The sequence below is a fragment of the Amphiprion ocellaris genome, chromosome 17 (assembly GCF_022539595.1).
Source record: "Amphiprion ocellaris isolate individual 3 ecotype Okinawa chromosome 17, ASM2253959v1, whole genome shotgun sequence".
NCBI classification, from domain to species: domain Eukaryota; kingdom Metazoa; phylum Chordata; class Actinopteri; family Pomacentridae; genus Amphiprion; species Amphiprion ocellaris.
Genome location: NC_072782.1, coordinates 27,759,023 through 27,778,458, shown reverse-complemented (window position 1 = coordinate 27,778,458; position 19,436 = coordinate 27,759,023). Strand labels below are relative to the sequence as shown.

Sequence of the window (19,436 nt, the reverse complement as noted above, 5' to 3'; positions counted from 1 at the left end):
TACACTATGGCATTTTTGTTACTTTTTTTGACGACCTACTATACTATGTTTTTGTGACGGCATTGTATACTATGGCGTTTTTGTCACTTTTTTGACAACATGTTTGACGACATGCTATACTATAGCATTTCTGTGACATTTTTGATAACATACTAAAGTATGATGTTTCTGTGACATTTTTGTTGATCTACTAAAATCCGACGTTTTTGACAATATTTTTGAAGACAGTCTACTACGGTGTTTCTGCGTCATTTTACAAAAGTGACGTTTTTGCAACCTTTTTCACAACATTTTTGTTATCTGTGACAGTGCATACAACAAACATATCTAAACTAAGATATGGATGGAGATATAATTTTTACATTTGGTGAAACAGCTAAAGATTAAATAAAATAAACGCCATCTTGAGACAAACGAAAATTGTATTCATTTTTTAGTTTGTCTGAGTAAAAAAAAAAAGAATTTGTGATTGTGTTTTGTGTTTTTTTTTACCGTCTCCTCAGGTTGTTCCCGTCACCGCTCTACATCTCAGACACCAGATCTTGCTCGGCTGTCAGAGGCAGGAGAAGACGCTCGCTGTCGGCCGACAAGCTGCTTTCTGTGGACGGTTCCCTGAACAGAGCAATCAGAGCAGCTCGAAACATGAAACACACCTCCAGGAACATGGCTCGATCTCTGGCCACTAGCCTGCAGTACCAGGAGCTGCTGACTTAATCCTGCAACTACTCAACTTTAGAACTGAAAACCATCAGTTCAGCTGCAGAATGAAGCGTTTACCAGGAGCCAGAACAACTGAGTGAAGGACCAAAGTGAATAAAACAATAAAAAATATTCTTCTTTGTATAATTTTTTTGATTCCCGTATTTGGGGAAAACTGTTGCTGGTGGAGTTTTTTTTAAAATCTGTTTTTAAGGTAGAATTTAATGTGTATCTCAATTCAATTCAATTCGATTCAATTTTATTTATATAGCGCCAATTACAGTCAAATTGTCTCGAGATGCTTTACAGAACCCATATGCCTGAACCCCAGAGCAAGCCAAAAGGCGACAGTGGCAAGGAAAACACCCTTTTAACAGGGAAAAAAACCTCGAGCAGAACCTGGCTCTAATGTGGGGGGACCCATCTGCCTGCTGGCCGGGCGGGTTGAGAGGAACAGAAGAAGTAGAGAGGTAGAGATAGAGGGATAGAGGTAGAGGGATAGAGGTAGAGGGGAAGAGGTAGAGAGGTAGGGGGGATACATGATAAGACAGATGATACATGCTAAGTACAACTAACATGGAAACTAATTATAGCTTACTGCTATGGTGTACGGCTCTGGCATTAAATATACTACATATATAGCTGGTGGTAAATTCAAAAATATGTAGATGAGCAAATCAAGTATAGTAAGGGCAATGCAGAGTAGATCGGTGGAAATGGGCAGCTGGAGGTGGGAGAACAACCACACATCTGAAGCATCCAGCTCTGGGACCAGGGACACTCGGAGAAAGAACACAGAAAGAAACAGAGTGAATGTAATGCAATAATGGTATATATAGTAAATACATAGGTAGTTAGAGAAGGGCTCAGTGCATCAAGAGAGGTTCCCCAGCAGTCTAGGCCTATAGCAGCATAACTAGGGGCAAACTAAAGGGACGTCAAGAGGGGAAGTCAGTTTTGCAAATGAAAACACCAGCATACCCCGTCAGGGTCACCCAGTCAGCCCTAACTATAAGCTTTGTCAAAAAGGAAGGTTTTAAGCCTGGTCTTAAAAATAGAGAGGGTGTCTGCCTCCTGAACCCAAACTGGGAGCTGGTTCCACAGGAGAGGTGCCTGATAACTGAAGGCTCTGCCTCCCATTCTACTTTTAGAGATTCTAGGAACAACAAATGTCACTAATGACTGTTTCACAGAGCTTTGGGGACAACCTGATAATAAGGAATTACAGTAGTCAAGCCTAGAAGTAACAAATGCATGGACTAGTTTTTCTGCATCACTCTGAGACAGGATGTTCCTGATTTTCACAATATTTCTCAGGTGGAAAAAGGAAGTCCTACAGATTTGTTTTATGTGCGAGTTAAAGGACATGTCCTGGTCAAAGATAACACCGAGGTTCCTCACAGTAGTACTGGAGGCCAATGTAATGCCATCCAGAGTAACTATATGCTTTGAAAGCAATTCTCTAAGATGTTTGGGGCCAAATACAATGACTTCAGTCTTGTCTGAATTTAGTAGTAAGAAATTATAGGTCATCCAGGTCTTTATGTCCTTAAGACAATCTTGCAGTCTAGCTAGCTGATTAGTTTCATTTGGCTTCACAGATAAATACAATTGAGTCTAATATTGAATTAAAAGCAGTCGTAAGGCTGTCACTGTCCACGTCAACATGAATGTTAAACTGGAACACCGGCTGCTCGGGAGCTGCTAGGGGACGGCTAGCAGAAGCTACACTAGCAGAAGCTACACTAGCAGCTATACCATTGCGGTCCGCACCGGCTAAGGGGGCCTGGCTAACAGCTAGCGGGGTGTTTTCCATGGTGCGGAGCCGCGCTTCCAATTCAGAGAGCCTCGCCTCCAAAGCTACAAAGAGACTGCATTTATTACAGGAATCGTTATCACTAAAGGAGGCAGAGGAGTAACTAAACATGTGACACACTGAGCAGGAAAGAGAAGGAGAGGAAGAGGGAGAAGCCATGCTAACTGCTAAGTGCTAGGCTAGCGGACAGAGATAACAGATTAACTTAGAACTAAGTACTGAGGAGGTGCTTGAAGAAAACGAGTGTATGTTACGATTCAACTATTACCGCTACACACAGATTTAATGAATATCAAATTAGATGGAGTGTATAAGCTACAATAGTCACAGAACACAACACAGCGCTACAACAGGAAGTGACGCAATACGCTCACCGTAACGTCAGACGTCAGCAGGAGCTCAGCAGGTATCTCAGGTGGCCGAACATCTGTCATTGAATGAGTAATATTTTTACAAAAAGATGTCGAACTAAAACAACTTAAACAATGAGGTACTGTAGATCATTTTGGTTTTTGAGCCTCCAAGGTACTGTAATATAAATCACCGAACATGACAGTTCAGCGGTCTTGATGTTCTCATGACTTAGTGCTCTATTTTGAGCTATTTATGGATAATGTGACTTGTTTTCTATTTGTAGAAAATAACTTCAGGACTTCGTCATTTTCGATGCGTAAATTGTTTAGTTGTTTCTAAACTTTTCTACAGAATTTTACAAGCTTGCAAGTGTGTTTCCTCCAAGCACAAAAGTCACAAAAACGTCATAGTATAGTATGTTGTCAAAAAAGTCATAGTATAGCATGTCGTCAAAAAAGTCACAAAAACGCCGTAGTATAGTATGTCGTCAAAAGCGTCAAAAACGTCATAGTTTAGTATGTCCTCAAAAATGTCACAAAAACATCATAGTTTAGTATGTCGTCAAAAAAGTCAGAAAAAAGGTCATAGTATACCATCAAAAATGTCATAGTATAGTATATTATCAAAAATGTCATCAAAAACGTCATAAAACCATCATAGTATAGTATGTCGTCAAAAATGTCACAAAAATGTCATAGTATCGTGTATTGTCAAATATGACATCAAAAATGTTGTCAAAAATGTCTTAGTATATCGTCAAAAAGTCACTAAAACGTCATAGAATAGGATATTGTCAAAATATTGTCAAAAACATCATACATTAATAAAAATTTACAAAAAATGCGTCAAAAACGTGTCACGATGTGAAAAAAGGCACAAAATATTTTTGATCAAATAATATACAATGATGTTTAGACAAACTATACCATCACGTTTTGTGACATTTTTGAAGAATAAAAAATTTTAATATTTAGGTTACAATATCATTATATTGATATTCCTGACTTATTTGTTAAAATCCTACAATATTATCTAAAATAGAATTTGATCTGTTTTAAATATCAAGGTTAAAATCTTACAATATTATTTGTTAAATCCTAATTTTCCGACTAAAAATGTTTTGTAGAAACTGTAAAAGAAGAGTAGAGTCATTCATATAATGGAAGCCAATTTATTAGACAGCCTTAGTACATATTAGGTACACATGGAAGTATTGTTTGTGCTTCAACACTCGCAAACATACAATCCCAATAAGTTAAACAGTTTGAGGACAGACTAATGTTTCAATATTATTTTCTCTGATAAATAATTTTGATATAAATCAATTGCTTCGACAGAGTAAACCCTATACAACAGCAAATTATAATAGAAATAAAAAATAAACACAAACTCAAGCGTTTGCATCACAGAAAACGCGTTATAGTGCAATATACAACTTGTTTGGCCAGGAGGAAAATAAAGTGGCGTGGGTTTAAGTTTCTTTTTTTTCTTGCAAAGCCATTCACCATTGAAGGGTTTTACATTGCACCAGAGGAGGAAACAGACAAAGAAAATATAGATATTAGTTCTTTTTCCCAGTTTTGACCACTAACAGCTACAGCTAAAACGTCACAAACACGGCAGCTTCACATTGGCATTTTTAAAAGGAAAAAGTTATCACTACTTCACAGTCAGAAAAATCACCAGTCAACAGTGAGACGCTAAAACAGCAACATATGGCAGATACACGACACTACTGAGTGCATGGCCCAATTAAACATCATTACTAACCAATGATAAGACTTAATCTGACAGGATACAATACTGAAATACAACTGGCCCTTTTTAAGATTATTCATTAAATATCAGCAAGCAACGGCCTTTCGACATTAAAACGTGAAGAAGTCTCTCCGGAGAAAAGGAAAAAAGGTTGTGGCAAGGAAATACTTTACAGTCTCGGCAGCCGGAGGAGGGATGATTCTGGCTTTTTTACAGAGCGCTTTCTCTTTTCTGCTCAGCCAAGCAATTTAAACCAAACCAAAAACTCGTTTTGAGTATCAAACGCTCGCAAGCCATAGACGTACATTACAGAGTTCACGGAGGGAAGCAGCTAACATGAAATCACGATGTTTGAATGAAAAATCCACAGAAATGTCTAAGATCCACTTTCTGTTGCTGTTACATGCTCGATGTTTTACAAACAGCAACTTTTTTGTGTCGCTAGCTTAGTTAGCTAACAGCGAAACAACGTGTGAAAAACAAAAAAGGTTACAAACCTGCACAAATAAAAATAAAATCATTCAAAAAGTGTCTCTGACAGCAGTACCCACCACCAAATTTACAGTATAATGCATTTAAAATTGCATTGCACCATTTTGTGAAGGTTTAGCAAGGAGAGACTCACCAATTAAAGAATCCTGAATAGAAATCTATGACTTGATTTCCTGCCTTTCCCGCCAAAAAGCCAACCGTCTACTCTCCAACCGCCAAAACGGGGCACAAAAAGGAGGTATAACCTGCTGGGAAAGACACTTTTTGAAAATCACCAAATACTTTTTCAGTCCATACAGTTCTACGGGAACCTTGCTAATCATGCTATTCAGGTCTTGAATTTGCTTCTAGCACATTGACAAGTTGGAACTTTCGCGGTGGATTTCAGAAAAAACCATAAGATGACCAGCCAGGAAGTTGGAAACATGACTTAGCTTAGTGCCTCTTTAGCTTCTTGGATGTGTTGATAGTCAAATCCTTTAAATGTATAACTAAAAAGACACTAGCTAGCTTAATACATGCTAGCTGCTTAGCCTCAGTAAATGTGCAGTTGTTTATATGCCTTGTAACAATATGCATATGTGCACTTCTTTCATAACCACCAGGGGGCAGAATCCATACGTTATACAGAATTACCCAGATATGTTTGGTGTGCATAATTCTGTATTACTCACTCAAAACAAAGCTTTTAGGTGCATAATTCTATAAAATATACAGAATTGATCACACCAAACAAAGCTGTGTAGATCTAATAAACTGGCAGCACGTTTTTATCCATTCTGATACTCAGAACTAAAGTTTTCGGTGGAGTTATTCAGCCGCAACGTCTTAGGAAACAGCTAAATGCTAACTCTGTGCCTCTCAGAACATCCACACTGGGTACAAACACAGTAACAGTCCACACAAGTCCAAGCATGCTACTGAATACGAACATCTCAAACAGGGTGAGGGCGCGGGGAGGACTCCTCTCTGAAGAAATTATTTATACACATATATTGCATGTTGACGGATATATTTTACAATATGAGCCTTTCAGACTGCACATCCCTCCTCCACCCGCTTCTAATAAAACTCACACCGAGGAAGGAACCCAAAGGAACAAACAAAATGTCTACCTTTCTACACATTCTAGCAGGTTTTTATAGCATACAATATTACATTTTGGTACTTTTCCGTTTTAAATGGCCTTCTGTTCTGATATTTAAACAGTTTTAAATAAGTTAGTTGCATCCATTGTAAAACATGAGAATACTTCCAACAGTTTTATTCTTTGATATAACATATATGGAGTTTTTTTTATCATCTAAGATGTCTTTTTTTTCTTCTCAAGCAAGATGCATACACAATTAATGGGTAGGATCTGGTTGTGGGGATGATGTGGAGGTAAGATGGGGGCGTTGAGGTTTAAGAAGAGAGCGATGTGATTGGAGGATTTTAACTTGTCACTTCCTCGTCTGGTTTGTTCATGGCCTTGAGCTGCTCCAGCAGGCTGGTGGGAGTGAAGATGTGGGTCGATCCTGGAGACACACACACACACACACAAAAAAGACACACACAACCACACAAAAAGAGCGTCAGATCTGAACGACCGGGAACAAACAGGTTATAAAAATGTGTTTTCAGCTCTTGTTATGGATGCCTCTTTTAGATGATACGTAATGAAAGTTAGAAACACAGCAAACCCAAAGCTATGAAATCATCACCAGTTAGTCAGCAGGTTAAAATGGATCACGTGTCAAAGAGTTTTACAAAACTAAGAGTGGGAGATTTTCATGTGGTTAAGTGAGGTTAATTGCTTTGAGCGTGTCCATTTTTAACCCTCGTGTCGTCCTGCGGGTCAAAATTGACCCGGTTTAAAGTTTGAAAATGTGGGAAAAAAATGTGTATTTTCATAGCGAAACTTCTGATGTCTACATTTTTAACATTTTTGGGAAATCTTTGAATATTTTTTGGTGGAAAAAAGAAATGTTAAAGTGTTTCTTAAGAACATTCACATAAAAATCAACCAAAATCCATCGAATTTCGCTGGATTTTGGTTGATTTTTATGTGAATGTTCTTAAAGAAAGTATTAGAAGTTTAAAAAAAAAAAAGTTTTACTGATATATATGTAATCACTTTAGATATTTTTAGGATTTTTTAGAAGATTTTTAATCATTTTTTGAAAATATTTATGAGAATTTTCTGGCCACATTTGGAGGATTTAAAAAAAAAAAAAAAAAAACTTTTAAGGTAAATTTTTAAGGAATTATTGGAATTTTCTTCCTGAAGGTTTTGCAAATTTTCAGAAATTTGGGGAATTTTTTTTGCAGAATTTTTGGATTTTTTTCAGAAAAGGAAATTTTTTTTGGTGCCTGTAAATGAGGACAACAGGAGGGTTAAAGACTTTACATTAATCTAAAAAAACAATTCAAGTTAAATCATATATCACCTTATTTATCTGACTGTTACAGTTACTAGTAATACTGCAGATTCAGACACTTTAGATCTTGTACTACTTTAGCAGAATGAAAAAACAATTGTGGAGGTATTAATTTCATCTCAGATTTTATGTCTTACTCATAGACTGCATATAAAAGATGGACGTAGCCTCTGAGTATGATCACTGAATCTAACACAGAATTGTCTTAAACCTGCATTCTTTTTAACAGCCAGTAGGGGGCAAGTCAATAAGTCAGATTGTATAGAAGTCTATGAGAAAATGACCCTACTTCTTACTTTATTCCATGAGTAAACACTTTCTTAATGAGTTTATTGTCTCAATTGCTGGTTGCAAGTCTCCATCAATACAGAATAATGTAAATTTTGGAAATTATGGTTCCATTTGGAGTTAAATAGACGTTAAAGTAGGATAAGTTTTAGGGCGTGAATGCACTGTGATTGGAAGCTCTCTTACATTTCTCCACCAATCACTTGTTTTGTCTGGTTTCCTAGATAGCTGGTATAAGGTTAGCATTGGTCGACAATTTCATATGACTTTCTTGACCCCTTCTGCTATCTACATCTAATCATTTTCAAAATCCTTTTCACTACAGGAAGCAGCAGCAACAACATCCTGGCAGCAACCTACCACACTAAAAATTTCCAAGGTCTGTCAAAGATTTGGATTGTCCATTGAAGTAGCCTTGCTAGTTTTTATTTTTGTGGTGAATTATCCATTTTAGTGGCAGTTTTCACCTCCCTGCATGCAAAAACTCCACTAAAACAATTCCTGTCACTATTTTGAGTTAACAGTGTCAGTGTATTTATATTTAGTCACGCCAAATACAACTGTGATTGGTTTGAAGAAGTCCAAACATGTCAGAGGGTTTACTTTTTTAGTCCTATAGCAGAATATAAATGAGGTGTAATCAGACCATTCTACAAAGTACTAAAGAATGGTCTGATTATGCGAGACTAAGTCTGGTTTAAATTTCAAAACTCATCCACAAACCAACAGGTGGCATCACAGTGGCTACATCCGTCTTTTATATCCAGTCTAAGGTTTTAATCTTGATTTAATCATTTAAACTTAAAATTTCCACAAACATACAGTTTGACACCAAGTTATTAAGCTGTGTTCAGTCGGCTGAACATCATGGAAGCACACAGATCAGAGGTGACAACACACAACTCTTATGACTACGTTAGAAACCCCGCAACACCAAACCTGAACACAAAGAACAGCCAATCAAAAGGTGCACAATGCCTTTAATTAACAGACATGCTGCTCTAAAAGCTACAAAACACTGAAAAAAGAGACACAAGCAGATCTTCTCTACGTGTCATGGCATCTAGAACCAGAGTTTATAGTGTTATGTAAGTATGAGGAACCCTAATGACAGGAAGATGAACTTTTGTAACAGCTGAAGACACATTTCCAACATTATAAAACTTGAAAGGTGCTGGACTGGAGTAAAGCAAAAACTTTGCCTGATTGGTTTGTCACTACCTTACCAGATTTCCTGATGGATTTACTGCCATCTTAATTCCTGATCGTAAAGGAGGCAAACAGATGATTTGATTTACTCCTCACACCTGTTCATCAACATTTTTTTTAGCTACTTTTGGTTTGTTTCTGTTGCAAAGCTGCGTGTTTCTTCCTGTTTGGCTTGATTTTTACCTGCAGTTACAACCAAACCTGATCCCATGAGGCGCCACAACAGGAAGAGGAAGTAGTTGGAGGTAAAAACAGAAGAGAAAGAGGCAAGTCCATCTCGAGCTGTGTAGCTATGGTGATGTGGAGGGTCGTGAGTGTCGTGAGGTTGGGGGTTTAGTGTGTCGGACTGGTCTCGCCTGCTTCTCTGCTGTTCCCCAAACACACAGCTTCGTTGGGCTTTTTTCAGCCCCAGAAACACAACACAGTGATGTCGATCTACAACACCACGAAACCACTACGTGTGACCAGGTTCAGACCAAAACAGCACTGCAAAAACAAAGACTTTGTTTTAGTAGGTGATGGCCATTTTGCTCAGAAAGTGTTGAATGTGGCAGTATGTAGTTATACTGCTCATGGTGAGAGTTGCTCACTGAGGAAACCATCGAGAGTTGGTTTGGAAACGATATTGCTTTAGCAGATTAGTCATGAATGAGATGGATGCCCAGAAATACCGTGTTCGGTCTTTAATGGGTGAAGGTCCTGCTTTGAATCCTATTGTACTAAATGTGTAATTATGTTGCTAATAAAACAGAAACAACGAGGAAATACCTAGTAATTGGCATTCATACTTTTTATTATTATTATTATTATTATTATTATTATTATTATTATTATTATTATTATTATTATTATTATTATTATTATATTTTATACTGTCCCATATGTTTGTTGGTTTTCAAAGTAATTTTATAGATTTCAGCCAGTTCAAGAAGAATGAAGCAGTTTTTGGTGTGTTTCTACGAACTCACTAATAGTTTCTCAATCCAGAAATCAAAGAAACCCCATGCCTTCTTTTTATAACTCAGGTAAAACCAAATCTTTCATCAATTCCTACCTATAGACAGTCATTTTGGCTTGTGCTGCCTCCAAAAGTTACCCTAACTCTGAAATGCATTATTCGGTTGCCAACACATATCAAATTTCACCAACAGGTGGCACAACAGCAAAGATTTTCAAGGAAATTTGCACAACTGAGTCACTAATTTATTGATTACTGTCAATATTTTGATGTAAATCTGGATTCAGATGCAGTTTCTACGAACTCACTCATAGTTTTTTGAACAAGACAAAAAAGAAAACCCTGGTTTCCCTTTTACTCCTTGGTTCAAAACAAACTTTTTATCAAATTCTATGAGAAGCCACTCAGATGTGTCCAAAAATGTACTTTTGCCAAAGTTCTCAAACTCCTGATGCTACTCCCAACTCTAAATGCGCTTCTTGGTTGCCCACGCATATCAAATTTGAGCAAACTAGCAAACATTTCATCAACAGCAAAGATTTCCAAGGAACTATGGATAATTGAGTGACTAATTTATCGATTGCTGTTAATATTTTGATGTAAATCCAGACTCAGGTGCTAAGCATGGTTAGCTTTGGCCGAATATGCACTCAAGTCCTATAAGAAGTACTTTGAAAGTATTTTCGGTATCTTTTGAATAGTTTGTGTTCCTGCATCAAGAAGACAAATAGTGCGCTGGGATAAAGGATGATTTTGTAAGAAATGAAGAGTCTACACTAAAGGAGGAGGGATTAGTTTGGCATGTGTGGCGTCGTTATTTTTTGTTACGTTGCTAAAGCATATCAGGTGGATCAATGCTACATTCTCAGACTGTGTCGGCAAAGAGGCGTCATGGAGGCAGTGATACAGAGGGCAAAGGTTTGGGTGATTGAAGTGAAATTGTTTTTGTTCTTGACCATCTACGTTTTCGCCCCAGAGTTGCCCTGTGTGTCAGCACCCTGAAAGACATTTAAGACGATCCATCCCCCCTCTGCAGACGAGCCATGAGCCATGTGAGCATGTGATGGTGGGCTGAGTGGACAAAGTCAAAGGGCTGGGAGTCAAAAAAAGTAAACAGAAAAATAAAACGCACAAGGACAAAAACGGAGAAAATGCCTCTTTGAAATCCAACATCAACTCAAGGACCTGTCCTGAAAAGAAACCAAGGTGATTGTCGTTGCGAAGGGCTAACTGGAAAAATAATCAGACAGTAAAAAACTGATAAAGATGTCGGGGTAGATTAAATCTGGTGTTAAAAACAGGCTCAAAGGGCCTTTTTCGGGTGGCCATCAAGGGATGATTTAATCCACCCAGCGGAGATGATGGGAGGAGGCAGCAGGGATGGGGTCACGACCTCCTCAGGCATGGACACTAGGACTGGATTTGTAGACGTTCCTACAACATAATTTGGTTAAATACTGTTTCCATATGATGTATCTCACTTTTCATGCTTGTATTTTGTCAGTCGACAGTCCAGATGAGCCCTAAACTTGTCGAAAACACGCCTGGGATGAAGTTTGGAGGTTTGGTTTCAGCCTGATGCGACAGCAGGATTCCTGTTGTGGTAAATGCCATACAGGGGGGTGGATCGGTCCATGCAGTGAGGAAAGGTCGGGGGTGTCCATCCCTGAGGGACACGGGGGAGCAGGAGGGTGGAGTTACATAAAAAACAGTACTGAGAGTTCAGAGAAGGAACAAGGAGGAAGCCCTTGTGCTGTGAAGGTTCAGAAAGGGCTTCTTTGTGCGGCTGCCTTTACTTTTTTCTGTGATTTCTCTCTCCCTCCCTCCCAATCTGTCTCTGCCTCACTCGGCTGAGGGGTCAGCGTCCTCAAAGGACACCCTAGTGGACTCTCGGAAGTCGGGGTGCTGCAGGTCCGATAAGAATTTGGTGGGGGTGAGCATGTGGGTGGAACCTGTGGAGGAACAGAAGTGGCTTCACCACTCGTCTCACAGCACATGCCCCTAACCCCACTCTCTCTCCAGAACAAAACCAAACAAAAAAAAGGGTCAGGAACAAGCAACCGGTCGCACACACAAACAGAGACACACACTCGCACACAAACTTGCCGTGTTGCACAAACACAGGGGGGAAAAGATGCACAGACAGAAAAAGACATGGCGTGGCTGCAAATTTAAAGACAACAGTTGTTTTTTAAAAGACAACAGCTGAAGCAGAGCAACAACAGAAACAAGACACTTTTCCATTTAAAACACGGACTGGCTGGCGAAGCTTTAACAAATAAACAGTACACGGGGGGGGGGCGTAACATAAAGGCCTATTTTAACAGAACACATTGCACACGGTAGGCAGGTTGTAACAGCTATTTGGAACCTTTCAGAATAAAGTGCTGCAGTGGGACTGTGGTGCATCCAGGAGGATACATGATACTAAATTAAGCTATATATGCAAAACTTGACCCAGACTTCCTGAAATGTCAGTTTGTGTGTAAAAGGGGAAAGCGAGAAAGTTTATTTAGTTGTATACAGTGCAGAAAATCCACATTGTATCACGTATTGGTTGAAAAAATTGTAATTTCATGATGGTGACTGTGTTTTTGTCAGTGTTTTCTATATTTATCGGCCAAAAAACTGAACAATCTTGTAAATTCATTCCAAAAAGTTGTGCTTAAAAACATCACTGGATCATCATGTTATTGTAATATTATATTTTCTACACTGAGTTTGCACTTCTACCTCCATCACTTTCTTCAGTTTCCTTCTTAAATCTTTCGTTTTTAGCTGCATCCCAGTTCAGAAGCTTCATTAAAAACCTGAAATTAGACTTAAAATCAACTTTAAATGCTTCAAACGATGTGAATGAGGACGCAGCTTCTATCTTATGTCCACTCAGAAACACACCAGCTCTGTTTTTAAGGTCGTGGTCGGTGTGTCTTTGAGTAAACATCGAGCCTAGACTTGGAGCCGTCCTTCGTTCTTTCTTTCTGTCTTTATTTCCCGTCATCCTGCGCTCAGCGGCGCCCCCCTGCAGCGCTACTCACCGATGATGGCTTCCCACTTCCCATTGGCCTGTGTGACTTCGTAGGCGCAGCGCATCTCACTGAAGGAGACGCCGCCGATGATGAAGACCATGACGCGAGGCCCGGTGCGGTATTCTCCAGGAGTCTTACTCTTGTGCCAGTGTCCGTACCGAGCACTACGGGACAAAAAGACGTTATTACAGTCTCTTTTTTCCGTTATCTTTCATTGTATTTTGTTCTCAAATAGTTTGAGAAATGAGAATGCCATCCTAAACATGGAGGATGTTTCATGGATGAAGGGATGTTAAGTTAATCTGTGTAAATAACAACTGTACTATTTAATACCCTTCCATGTTACTGATATCCTAGGACATCAGTAAGACAAAAACCTGCCTTTTTTCAGCAAAAAGCTTGTATTTAAAGCTTTTAAATCAGATCAGATTATGTGCACACGGAAAATGCAATTAGCAAAACATCAGTTCTACTAGGCAAATTCTTTGTTTTGTCTCATTTCAAGACTTTTTTTGCTGTTTTGTGTTGTTTTCTGTCACCATTTTAAGACCAGATAAAACGTGTAAAATCAAATTGTAAAACTAACTAAAAACAAATTGTAATCGTAAAAAAAAGGCCAGACAAAACAACTTACAAGATCAGTTTCTAAGAAAAAATAAAAAATACCAATAAAATAGCAAAAAGAAAATGCTAGACATTAGAGCGAATTGCAAAATTAATTTCTAAGAAAAAAAATAAAAATAGCAAAAAAAAAGTTAGACATTATAGCAACTTACAAGATCAATTTCTATGAAAAAATTAAACTTTAAATAATAAAAAAGTTAGATGTTATAGCAACTTGCAAGATCAATTTCTACGAAAAAATAAAAAAAATTAAAATAGTAAAAAAAAAAAAAGACTAGACATTGTAACAACTTGCAAGATTAATTTCTAAGACAAAAAACTTTTGTAAAAAAGTTTTTAAAAAAGCTAGACATTACAGCAAATTGCAAGATCAATTTCTAAAAAATAAATATGAAATACTAGGACTATTAAGAGAAGCAAAAAGCCGGTGGAAAAAAAAGCTAGCTGAATGATAAACAAATGTGTTCATATTTTATACTAATTTATGTTTAAAATTTCTGATTAAAATTGCACGTGATGTTTAACAGTATTAATGTGGTGAACCAAAACAGAAATTACATCAACAAGGGCTCAACATGAGGAGGTAAAGTCCAATTAAATCATAAATACTGACATGAATAAACAGTAGAAGAATTAGATTTCTGATTCATGTAATTCATGATCCACTTTATTTTTCTGGATGCAGACCAAATGATATTAACGTGTTCATCTACTATTTAATGAAAGGATTATAGATTCTAACAAACATTATTTAAAAAAACAGTGGTATCTATATGGAGATCACTTGGCCAAGCTGTAAAAATGATATTTACACATCTTTTATTATGTAATATATCAAACCTATGAGCTCATAAAGAGCCACAATAGCACTTATTTGGAGGCGTGTTACTGGAAATATCAATATGTACTGTCTGGTTTTGGAAAAGTAACGGTCTTTTAAGCAGCTAAATGTGAATCTGTTTTTCAGAAGCCAGCTGCTAACGGTTTCCGTCAACAATCTTTTGCTGCACAGTGAATTTTAGAGCTTTATTTGCTGAAACCAGATGCTGTTTTATATCACATACTACTGTGATTTATTATTTATGTAAACACGTCAACTGAAAACAAATAACCTGAGATGCAGTCCGAGTTTCTCCCGTGCACGAGAGGTTTTATCTGCATCTGTGTAACCTACATGTGTCCTCATGAGAAGCAGTGCAGCAGGTTTGTCTGCATCAGTGGGGGAGGGACAACAAATGAAGCAGATTAGGTTGTAGAAGGAGGAGATGTGAAGCCGAATCAATAAAACAGCCTCAACATACAGTCAGGTGATTCGGAATCAGGTCAGCTTCCTCACATTTCTGCTGAGAGAAGCCGAGGGGTTGAGATTTGAGATTATAATGAGTATTTTGAGGGGGACACAGATTTTTTCCCTTTTTTATTGAAACTAAACAAGCTAAAACATCTGTGAGAGCAGACATTTTTGTAAATAACTAAATTAAATAATAAATACAAGGGCTGGGACTTTAACGCATTAATTTCGATAAATTAATTACAGAAAAAATAACACGTAGTAAATTAACGCATTTAATCGCACCTTTCTCAGTTCCCTAATGTCTGCCACACCAGTAATACTGATGCACACTCCAGCCCAGTAGGTGGCGGTAATGAACCTGAAGTCTGTTTTCTAGCCGCGAGGTCATTGCGCAGCATGAACTGTCAGCGCACAAGAAAGTTTGGTGAACAGGGAAAGAAGACGAGACTGCAGTCAGGGTGTTGGGCAGAAAGTTTTTTTTTTTTTTTAAATCTTCCTGATGGCAGCTTGGATAAAAGCCTGGTTGTGTGCAAATTGTGCAACAAAGAGTTTCCTGATCATTGCATCACTTCAAGCCGATGGTATCACTTCAATGTAAAACATGTTGCAGTTAGCACCAGAGCTAACGTTAGCTACAATACACCTGGTACAGGCAGGGAGACACTGAAAATGCTATAGTTTACAAAAAATCTTAAAATGTTGAATATAATCGCTATAATTGCACTTTGAGTTTGCAGTAATCTGTGAATGTAGCAGACAGATGAAAAATGCAGATAAATAGAAATGAAACTAACATTTTGTTGTTTAAGTTATTACTCTGCCGAGGAGGCGGAGCCTCAACGAAGTTATGTGATGATTGGCGTTGGTTTGTCTGTCTGTCTTTTAATGATTTCATTATAAACTTTTAGTTTATAAATATATATACATATATACATACACACACACACACACACACACACACACACGCACACACACACACGCACGCACACACACACACATATATACATTTATATAATATATACATTTATATTGCTAAAAAAAGAACCATCAAAATGACACCATTTATCAGACCCAGGAACTATGAAAACAATGATTCTGTGGGTTTTCAGTTTTTTGAAGATCCTTGAACTACTTACGTTCCATACAGTGGATTCAGGCTATAAATCATCAAAATAATTTTTTTTCGATCTGTCCCATTTTAAAATTTTAGACATTTTAAATTACAAATACATATATGTCTATTCACTGATTCATCTGTCAAGCAAAATTTATTTGAATTGAAAAACTTTACGTATTGTACCAAATACTGCCATATGACAAAAATGCAGTTAATCATGATTAATTAATTATGAAGCCTCTAATAAGATATTTTTTTTTAATCGCGTCCCACCACTAGTAAAATACTTAAAGTAAAATCTTTAAAAATGTGTAAACTTCTAGTGTCAATCTCCACAATCTAACCCTAAAACATACATAAGATTTGGTGATTTGTCATCTCAGAACCACCTCCCCGTTTTAAATTCCTCTCAGGTATTGATCCATCGTCTGGCCCACCAAACCATTATTGATCTCTGCAAATGAAAATGCTCCAGCCGTGAAATATACACATTTGAGTGCATGTTGAAGTGCGTTAGTACCTGACTGCAGTGGTGCTGAAGGAGGCAGAGGAGCGGGTGGAGATGTAGGGGTAGTGCTTAGTGTCCAGCTTATCGTCGATAGCATCCTGCAGGAGAATTTAGAGAACAAACAGCGGTATTACACACACATATCTTTATACATATATTTATACATACATATATATATATATATATATATATGTACAGTCATTTGAATAGGGGCTTCACAGTTGTGTCACATCTCTTAGCAACCACATGTGGAGGTCCATTGGAGAATTAGCTTTGCACAAATAAGGAGCTAAATATAGTCGATGACAACCAGGATGGAAATGTTTGACTCTTTGGCTGTTGTGGGTTTACGTCAAGAATAAAATAAATAACCGCCTCATAAATCAGCTTGAAAGAAAAAATATCAGATGTTGTTGAAACTGAACCTCCAACATGGCAGCAGGTTAAATAAAGCCTCCTTTAGGCCTTAAAACAACACTTTAAACCATGAATAGAATAAAAACTACAAACAGACCTCCATGATGTCCTTGACCAGTGGTGTCCAGCGGGACAACTGGTAGGTTTGCTCGCTCACACGCTCCTTCCTGTCCAGCTTCTTCCCTCTGCGGAGGGTCGACTGGTGATGGAAAGAAGAAATACAGAAATAAAACGTGTAGAAATGAATCATCTGTGTCTCTCTTGTGTTCATATGTCAGGATTCAGTCCTCAGTAAACAAAACAAGCTGTTGTGCTGGATGCTTGGCTACATTAAAGTGATATCCTTTAAAAATGGATGTATGCAAATGAAAACTATCCATAATGTGCAGTAAGATGGAACAAGGAGAAGACAAGAGAACAGATATTATAAATTAAGAGAAAGAAATCAGAACTAGAGGAACTGAACGGAGGCGTCAGATGAGAATGAGATGTGAGAAATGGAAGCTCTTACGTCTGTGATGATGGGGACGCCCAGGTGAGCCATGTTGGTGATGATCTCACTGTCCTCAGGTGGAATCTGAGCGTGTTGGATCAGCTTGTTCAGGTTCTCCTCCGTGATGCCTGAACACAAACATACAGGTCATATCACGTAACCGTACATGAATATCTGCCGTGTTTACATTTAATGCTGTTCAGTCTGTTCTGGGATGAAGGGGTTTGATATCGCTGTACTTCTACATGACTTAAAGCAGATCATTATAGCTGTTCAGCTGTTCTAACTGTCTGACCTGAGAAACCTTCTCATTTTATTAGTATCTGTCCTGTGAAACTTAATTTTCACTCTTGCTGACCACCTGACATGTTTAATCTGCAGTAATTGTTTTATTTGTTGTAGCGATTGACAATAAAAAGTGACTTTCCTGTAAATATCAGGTTAATGTGACTTCATTCTTGAGCTTTTCTGTGCATTCCAACAGTTGCAGGTAAAGTAAAAAGATACTAATATTCACAAATCTGGATTAAAGTCTATTAAGACATCAGCTGAAGCAACAACAAACAGTAAATGCAGCATAAACCAGAGCAGGTTCAACAAAAAACAAGCAGTAAACAGCAGCACAGAGTTGTTCAAGCTCCAGAATTGTCTTCAATATGCCATCTATGGTCTTTTTCTTACCGTTCTTGAGGAAAATGTAAAGCAGGATGATGCGGATCTTGTCGTATGTGCTGACGTTGGCGTCCAGCAGGATCGGCACGATGGCCCTCATGGGGTCTTTGATCTTCTCTCCCTCAGCGTCTGTGCCCATAGCCAGATCCTGAAACAGAAAACTCATGTTTGTCACTTACAACGGTCAGAAAATCCTAATTAAAATACTCATACACCAGTTTCCAGGGACTATAAAAGCACTGTATATTTAACCCTTAGATGCACAAGTGATTGGACCCTACATTTGTCCATTAGTGGGTCAAAAATGACCAGAATAAGACTCAGAGTGTTTTTATACCATTTTTGTCATTTTGGTTAAGAATAATCTTTATTTTTTTTTTTTTTTTAGGTTTTTACTGTGTTTTTGTCCACACAAGAATGATTTCATGTTTGAAATATGTTTATTTTTCACTTTATACCAGGTTTTGAACATTTTGATGACTGAAAAAGAAGGATATTACACAGCAATATAAGAATGTCAACGTCCATTTTGTTAACATTTTTCTACTCTTTTCCTCCAAGTTCATGTACTTGATACTATCAGTGATACAGAGCTTGGGGTAAGAATACAAATATTACAATTTCTTTAAAATTATAAAAGGGAACTTAAAAATTTAAAAGGAATGATATCAACAACATGTTTTTTGAGGTATAGCTGAAATACGAAATGATAAAAACTTCTCATTACAAAGATATTGCAAGAAAACGACCTTGCCTTGACCCACTTATGCATCTAAGGGTTAAAGAGACCATATTGTGCAGATTTACAGATTTATAATTTTATTTTTCGGGTCTACTAATGTCTGTTTACATGCTTTGATGTTCAAAAAACACAATATTTTTTCCCATACATCCGTGTGAAACACTTGTTTTTGCTTCTGTCCCTTTAAGACAAAGCACCAAACCTGAAAAGTGTGATATGGGCTCTTTAATCACTGAAGATTTCAGACATTATTGTTTAAGTTATCGGTGTGCATGAACCTGAGACTGCATGAAAAAATGCAGTTAGCTTTAAAAAGCTTCCTCCTTTAGCTTTCCTATCCTAATTAATATTCTTATTCCTCTAGTCTCCTCTTTGTTCGTCACTCCTTTTCCTTTGCTGCCTTTTTTGTTGTTGTTGTTTGCTCTTTTACAGTTTGTTTTCTCACCTGTTCCACACGGCACAGTTTGTCCACCGTTCCCTGGTAATGCTTCATACAGTCCTCAGCCAGCTGCAGGTGAGTGGAGTACTGAAAAACACAAAACACTC

At 37.7% G+C, this 19,436-nt stretch overlaps 2 protein-coding genes across 9 annotated transcripts in view; one reads left to right on the top strand and one right to left on the bottom strand.

The window, feature by feature from the left end:
* Window positions 1-846, top strand: part of akna (AT-hook transcription factor) — a 31,553-nt gene extending 30,707 nt beyond the window's left edge. For all 7 annotated transcript variants that reach the window (XM_055004122.1, XM_055004121.1, XM_055004117.1 and 4 more), the window contains one exon: window positions 504-846. In XM_055004122.1, coding sequence (XP_054860097.1) covers window positions 504-714 — 211 coding nt within the window. In that variant the 3' untranslated portion in view covers window positions 715-846. The remainder of the gene's footprint in view (window positions 1-503) is intronic.
* A 3,178-nt stretch (window positions 847-4,024) lies between these two features.
* stxbp1a (syntaxin binding protein 1a) overlaps window positions 4,025-19,436 on the bottom strand; it is a 50,063-nt gene continuing 34,651 nt past the window's right edge. The window contains exons 13-20 of one of the 2 annotated variants that reach the window (XM_023270699.3): window positions 19,336-19,416; window positions 18,158-18,296; window positions 17,495-17,604; window positions 17,081-17,182; window positions 16,579-16,664; window positions 13,033-13,187; window positions 11,791-11,946; window positions 4,025-6,636 (exon numbers count right to left, since the gene is read on the bottom strand). In XM_023270699.3, coding sequence (XP_023126467.2) covers window positions 11,837-11,946; window positions 13,033-13,187; window positions 16,579-16,664; window positions 17,081-17,182; window positions 17,495-17,604; window positions 18,158-18,296; window positions 19,336-19,416 — 783 coding nt within the window. In that variant the 3' untranslated portion in view covers window positions 4,025-6,636; window positions 11,791-11,836. The remainder of the gene's footprint in view (window positions 6,637-11,790; window positions 11,947-13,032; window positions 13,188-16,578; window positions 16,665-17,080; window positions 17,183-17,494; window positions 17,605-18,157; window positions 18,297-19,335; window positions 19,417-19,436) is intronic. The other variant, XM_023270700.3, reaches the window with a different exon arrangement.